The sequence below is a fragment of the Acanthochromis polyacanthus genome, chromosome 18, assembly GCF_021347895.1.
Source record: "Acanthochromis polyacanthus isolate Apoly-LR-REF ecotype Palm Island chromosome 18, KAUST_Apoly_ChrSc, whole genome shotgun sequence".
Classification (NCBI taxonomy): Eukaryota; Metazoa; Chordata; class Actinopteri; family Pomacentridae; genus Acanthochromis; species Acanthochromis polyacanthus.
This window is the reverse complement of record NC_067130.1, coordinates 31,626,317-31,633,274: the sequence shown is the minus strand read 5'-3', so window position 1 is coordinate 31,633,274 and position 6,958 is coordinate 31,626,317. Positions and strand designations below refer to the sequence as shown.

At 39.3% G+C, this 6,958-nt stretch overlaps 1 protein-coding gene across 1 annotated transcript; it reads left to right on the top strand.

Annotated features, from left to right (window-relative positions):
* Positions 1–3,256: 3,256 nt before the first annotated feature.
* LOC110946436 (tripartite motif-containing protein 16-like) lies at positions 3,257–6,257 on the top strand. The gene has a single exon (XM_022187972.2). It carries the CDS (start codon positions 3,361–3,363, stop codon positions 5,014–5,016), a length of 1,656 nt encoding a protein of 551 aa, XP_022043664.2. The 5' UTR covers positions 3,257–3,360; the 3' UTR covers positions 5,017–6,257.
* The last annotated feature ends 701 nt before the right edge of the window (positions 6,258–6,958 follow it).

Genomic DNA, 6,958 nt, shown 5'->3' with positions numbered 1-6,958 from the left:
AGAGTCTCGGCAGTAACCAGGACAAAACTGTCTCGTGTTTCCTCTGGTGAAGACAGACACTCAGATGTATTTAAAATCATGTTGCTTTGGGATGACAGAATGTTACATCTGATAGTGTCTATCTTTCTCGTGAAGTGGTCTGCAAATGCCTCACAAAAGGAGTCAGTCGGATTAAAATGAGGTTTGTTAAAATCAGGGTTAAGAAAGTTGTCGATAGTGGAGAAAAGAGTTTTGGGGTTATTTTTATGGTTACTGATTACATTTGAGAAGTAATTGTTTCGGGCAGTTTTATGGCGTTATTGTAAATTTTTTGTTGCGCAGAGAAAATTTGACAGTTATTTTGTTTTTTCTCCATCTTCTTTCTGCCACCCTGCAATTTTGTTTGAGTTTCCTGGGTTGTCCATTTTGCCATGGAGGAGCAGGTTTTGTGTGCATGGTTTTGGTTTTTACTGGTGCGACAGTATCGAGGGCCAGTCGTGATTTACTGTTAAAATTCTCAGTAATAATATCACAGGGGTGGGTAAAACAATGGAAGGATGTTTATCTAAAACCTTTTTAAAATTACCACCCACTTCAGGAGTCAGATAGTGTCTCCTCGCAGTTCACACAGAGGTCGCCCACTGAATAAAACCGGTGATGTTAAAAAACACACTATAATTTATATTGCGTCCCCACCCTGTATTGTGTTGCTACTTTAGCAGAGCTCATTGTTTCCTCAGATCTGAGGCCTTTCCTGAGCTGGTTTGTCATGTCAGGTTCCTCCCTGTTCCACATTGGTGCTTTTCCTCCACTTTACAGTCTTATATCATGACTCTGAAGTTCTCCATGAATTTTAAATCGTGTCTTCAATACAGTCGAAACATGGCATGACAATTAAACATAATTAGGTACAGCAGGCAATTAGGGACAGCTTGTGAATAATTTGTCCCTCACTGGTCTCACCAAGACTTTTACAAATAAGCACAGATTGATCTTTGCACAAAGAAGCCCTGTTTACACACAGGTAACAACTGCCTGTTGTTTCTATTGTAATCTCAGTGTCTAAGTTAACTCCAACGGATTTTTCTGTTTTATTAATAATACAATGAATAGGATTTGATTTTGAAGGACACCTCACCTTGAGTCTTGAGAACTTAATAATTAAGTTCTCATGAGTTTACTCAGTAAAATCTGTGTTTTAATCTACCCTGGATCTCAGGGCTGCACAGTGCAGTAGTGGTTAACACTTTTGTCTTGCAGCAAGAAGATCCCCAGTTCACCTCCCGGCTTTCCTGGGATCTTTCTGCATGGAGTTTGCATGTTCTCCCTGTGCATGCGTGGGTTTTCTCCGGGTACTCCGGCTTCCTCCCACAGTCCAAAAACATGCTGAGGTTAATTGATTACTCTAAATTGCCCGTAGGTGTGAATGTGAGTGTGATTGTGTGTCTGTATATGTAGCCCTGTGACAGACTGGTGACCTGTCCAGGGTGTCCCCTGCCTTCACCAGAGTCAGCTGGGATAGACTCCAGCACCCCCCGAGACCCTATTGAGGATAAAGCGGTGTATAGAGGATGAATCTCAGCATGAACTGTCTGTAATAAAGCTGCACTGTGAATATAACAGATATTTGAAGTCTGTCTCCATTTTTTGAAGCATAAATCCATAATTTAAAAAGATCCACATTCATCTGAGACTTCTACAAGTGTTTCCTGTTGATCCAGTTCAATTGTCCAACAACAGTATATTACAGAAAATGTATTCACAGCTATTTACCCAAAGATTTTGGAATTTTAAGACATGAAATTCTCTCCAACAGTGTGTCCACAGTGAAGGAAGTTTTCTGATATAACTCTTGAAAATAACAGGACATTTGTTTTGTTTCCGTGGTGTACAAACTTTAAAAAACAGAACATGTGCCCATTTGTGAAGGTAAATCTGTCTATCTGCTCACTTGGACACTTGAGTAGAACCAATCCCTGAAAGCTTTTAGTAAGTGTTCTTTAAGAGAAAATGACTGCATGATAAAGGACTGAAAGTGTAAAAAAAAAAAAAAAAAAAATCAGGGAAAACTGAGCCGAGGGAGACTCCTGGTGGTGAAAGAATGACAAACCCAACAAACATGTGAGTTCCAGCAGCAGAAAGAAATAGTTTCAGATGAGTCCTTTGATTTCCTCACTCCCTGACCAGCTCCTTTGCTCACAGGTTGGAGTTTAAAGAAATATTATAAAAGGAAGCTGCAGCCACTTATCATGTGGATGTTCTCTACTGATGATGCACTACAGGCTCAACTCTGGAGGGTATAAATAGTGATGCTCCTCTGACACTCGAGGCTCCGACACATGCACGTTAGTTCATGAAACAAATATATCAAAGCACTGTGCCGAAGCCTGGTTTGGTCACGAGACTCATGACTTTTGACGCACTTCAGTGACGTTCGAAGTAGTTAAGTGCTTTCACCGCTTGAGTCCGAAAACATCAGATAAACTCTTAATATAATCTCAAAACCAGTTACACACGCACAGCCTCACACCCATGAACCTCTTTACCAATGAACCCCAAAACATATCTTGCCAAAATTCCTAATCAGTATTTGTACAAACGCCTTGTGAAAATTACATCAGTTTGTATTTGCAGAGCATCTCATGAATGTAGCAGCACCATTTAAATGTTTCATAGCACAAAGCATAAGTGAAGAGCATATAAGAATACAAACAGACATGCCAAATAAGAAACAGGGTCTTCAGTAGTCATTGTCATTATTGTCACTGCTAATATTATTATTATTGTATCCACTAGAAGCCATACAATCATCTAGTGTAGTCGAATAGGAATGTGCAAGGCGAATTTAATCCAACACAATCCATGAACCAATCAATAACATGTCTCAATAGCATTTCATTTTAATGACCACTAGATGTCCTACTCGAACACTGTGTGTCATTGAAGCCTTGAGTAGTGAACTATGTTTGAATAAAGTGTCGAAGCCTCGATCAGTCATCACTAGGTGCACTTGAAGACATAAAGCAGCATCAGCTGAGGTTGTACTCTGTGAGCAGGATGTACTTTTAGGTTGAATTCATCCAATCTGGTGTCACAAACTCTTTCAATAGTGGCTACAGAAACATTAAGCTGCTCCAGAAGCTCCTCTTCCTGGTTTGTGGTGAAACCTGAGAACTCTTCCCTCCTCTTCCTGCTTCCAAGAACAACCAATCACATCCAGTCCATGTGTTTCCTGCAACCCTTCACAGATCTCTAGTCTACAGATGGGTGTAACCAAGATGCTGTGCCGTGTAAGTCATACCAGAGAGTGAATGTGAAGAGTAACAGATCAGGTTTTCTGGAAGTGAAGCTATCTGACATTCAGCGTCTCTGAGAGGTGAAATGGCACAGCAAGGAATTCAGATGGACCAGGAGAAACTCAGCTGTTCGATCTGTTTGAATCTACTGAAGGATCCGGTGACTATTCCCTGTGGACACAGCTACTGTATGGACTGTATTAAAGACTGCTGGGATGGAGAGGATCAGAACCATATCTACAGCTGTCCTCAGTGCAGACAGATGTTCAGATCGAGGCCTGATCTGAAGAAAAGCACCGTTTTAGCAGATTTAGTGGAGGAAGTGAAGAAGACCAGACTTGAATCTGTTCCAGCTGATCTCTGCTATGCCGGACCTGGAGATGTGTCCTGTGATTTCTGCACTGGGAGGAAACTGAAAGCTGTCAAGTCCTGTCTGCAGTGTCTGGTCTCTTACTGTGACCAACACCTCCAGCCTCACTATCATGTTGCTGCATTAAAGAATCACAAGCTGGTGGACCCATCCAAGAAGCTTCAGGAGAACATCTGCTCTGGTCACAATGAGGTGATGAAGATTTTCTGCCGCACTGATCAGCAGTGTATCTGTTATCTGTGCTCCTTGGATGAACATAAAGGTCACGACATAGTTTCAGCTGCAGGAGAATGGAAGGACAAGCAACGAGTTGTTGGACTGAATCAAGAGAAGATCCAGCAGAGAATCCAGGACAGAGAGAAAGATGTGAGGATGCTTCAGCAGGAGGTTGAGGTCATCAATCAGTCTGCTGACAAAGCTGTAGCCAACAGTGAGGAGACCTTCAAAGATCTCATCCGTCTGATTGAGAAAAGAAACTCTGATGTGAAGCAGCAGATCAGATCCAAGCAGACAGATGAGGTGAGAAAAGTCAGAGATCTTGAGGAGAAGTTGAAGCAGGAGCTTGTTGAGTTGAGAAGGATCAGCTCTGAGCTGGAGCAGCTCTCACAAACAGAAGACCACATCCAGTTTCTACATGATTATCCCCTAATGTCAAATCTCTCTGATTCTAAAGAGTCTCCCAGCATCAGAACTGATCCTGAACTATGCTTTGAAGTTGTAACAGCAGCTGTGTCGGAGGCCAGAGAAAAACTACAGGACATTCTTAGTGAGAAGTGGATCTTAAAGATGCAAGAAAGTCCACAAGGAGTACCCAAAACAAGAGATGAGTTCCTGAAATATTCACGTCGCTTCACACTGGAAAAAAACAGAGCAAACGGATTGATTTCATTGTCTCTTTTCAGCAGAAAGGCAAGAGTGGAGGAAACTTCATCTTTCAGCATGATGAAGTTGATGTTAGAGCTAGACAATCAACAGCCAGGTGACATCGACGATCATCAAGTCCAGAGTGCAGAGAGTTTGACTGGACGGTGTTACTGGGAGGTGGACTGGTCTGGGAACGCGGTTTCAGTCGCAGTCTCATACACAAGCAGAAATATGTTGTTCAAAAGTGGATTTGGGACCAATGCCACATCCTGGGCCTTGTACTGTGTGAACAATCGCTTTGAGTTCAGACACAACAGCATCATAACTCCCATCTCAGGTCCTCGGTCCTCCAGAATCGGAGTCTATCTGGATCACAGTGCAGGTATTCTGTCCTTCTACAGAGTCTCTGACACCATGACTTTGATCCACAGAGTCCAGACCACATTCACTCAGCCTCTCTATGCTGGGTTTTTGGTTGGTTATGGATGTACAGTTCAGGTCCTGTAGGCAGGAATTAACAGCTGATGATGTTTTCTACGGAAAAAGTTTTATTTGTCTCTGTTGTTTTTACTATTGTGATGTTTCTGCAACACTTTGTACAATGGAATAATCATTTAGATCTTGCAAAATCACCAATGTGGGGAAGATTATTTGCATATTTTGGTCTTACATGGTCCTAAAAAGTTTTCTAGACAGAATAATCAATGTAAATTTACTATCTTGTGCTTCTTTTAGCATAAAATGTCACCATAGGAATGTGTGTTTTGGAGAAAAGTACAAAGCAGACGTGAAAAAACCCCAACCTGCACCGACTCAGTTATGACACATTATAGTTTAAATCAAATCAAATAATGCACATGTGGTTAAAATTTCATTAAAGTACAATTTGGACTAATCAGAAGTAAATTTGTAAACTGTAAATTTGAAATAATTTCCGGACCATGACAAGTTGTTTTGATCATAAAGTAAAATACTGGATTGTTCATTGTTCTTTTGTCATTTTGTAATATTTTGTCTTGTTTTTGTCTTTTTTGTTAGTCATTTTAGTCATTTTGTTTCTTGTTTGTTATTTTTTGTCTCATGTTTTTGTTATTCTGTACATCGTTTTTGTCATTTTGTTTTTATTTTTGTCTCGGTTGTGTTTTTTGTCTATTTTTTTGTCATTTTGTTCCTTTTTTTGTCATTTTTTGTCCTGTTCTTGTCCATTTTTTGTCGTTTTATAACTTTTCTGTGTGATTTTTGTCTCTTTTTTGTTTTATTTCATGTCGTTTGTCTAATTTTTTTGTCATTTTGTGTCTCATTTTTGTAATACTTTGCCTTTTTTTGCACCTTTTGTGTATAATTTCCTCATTTCAGGGCTTGTTTGGGTTCACCGGTGAGACATCTCAGGTGTGTTTAATTACTTTAATTGTCACTTCAAGAGTGTAGAGTTACATGTAAGACACTATAAGATGCGATGGGATTATTTTCATGTACAAAATGTTAAATGAGAGGAACTTTGAGGATCTAAATGAAAATACCGTTGTCAAAAACATGATGTAACAGACATAAACTGAAATGAGTGGGTTGAACAGATAGAAATGAATGTTCTTGTACATCATTTCATGCATAGTTACAGATGTGTTTCCTTCTGTTTATTTACCACATATTTGTGTTTATATCCATCCTGATGGAGGTTTATAAATGTCTGTGCCGTCTGATGAATAAAGCATTTCTGTTTGCAGCCTCTAGGCGTCGCTCTATGATCACGTTTGAGTCCATGTTTTCTCATTTATTTATTCCTGACTCCTCTTCTGACGGAGCAGTTTAGAGGCTCAGTGATAAAACTCCATGATTCTGAGTGTTTTTGACTTTAATTCACAGCTTTAAATGCACACATCCACTCCTCTTCCTGTTAATACATCAGTATTTATTCACAGGAAGTCGTTATTTTTGCACAGTCTTGAGCATTTCTGGTTTGCGCTGATTTATTAAATTGCATTAATACAGAATAAAACGATGTATTGTTGTTTCTATGAGTGCTTTTTCCAGCCAGCAGCGCTTCTGTTTTAGAAATTCACTGATTTAAACATAACTAAACCACAGCTTTATCAGGTGGAATAACATTTAAGGTAATAGTAGACATGCAAAATCCATGAATGTAATAAATATTAAATGGACAAATCAGTTTATTTTAAAGAGATGCTTGATAGAGATATAAAACAAGCGACTTAGCACACAGGATTTGTAACTGTGCACCAAAATATACTTTCATTTTAGAGAATAAAACTCTTTTTAGGGTATTTTTTTAACTTAACCATGTTAGTCTATAAATATTAAGGATTATTAATAGAATTTATTACTCAATGTGTTCCTTTGAGCTTTTTGTCGGTTTGTGTAAAGTTTTTTTCAAAATCTGACTCGATTCCAGCAGTGATAAAAGGTTAAATTGGGAGTTTTCAGGCGATGA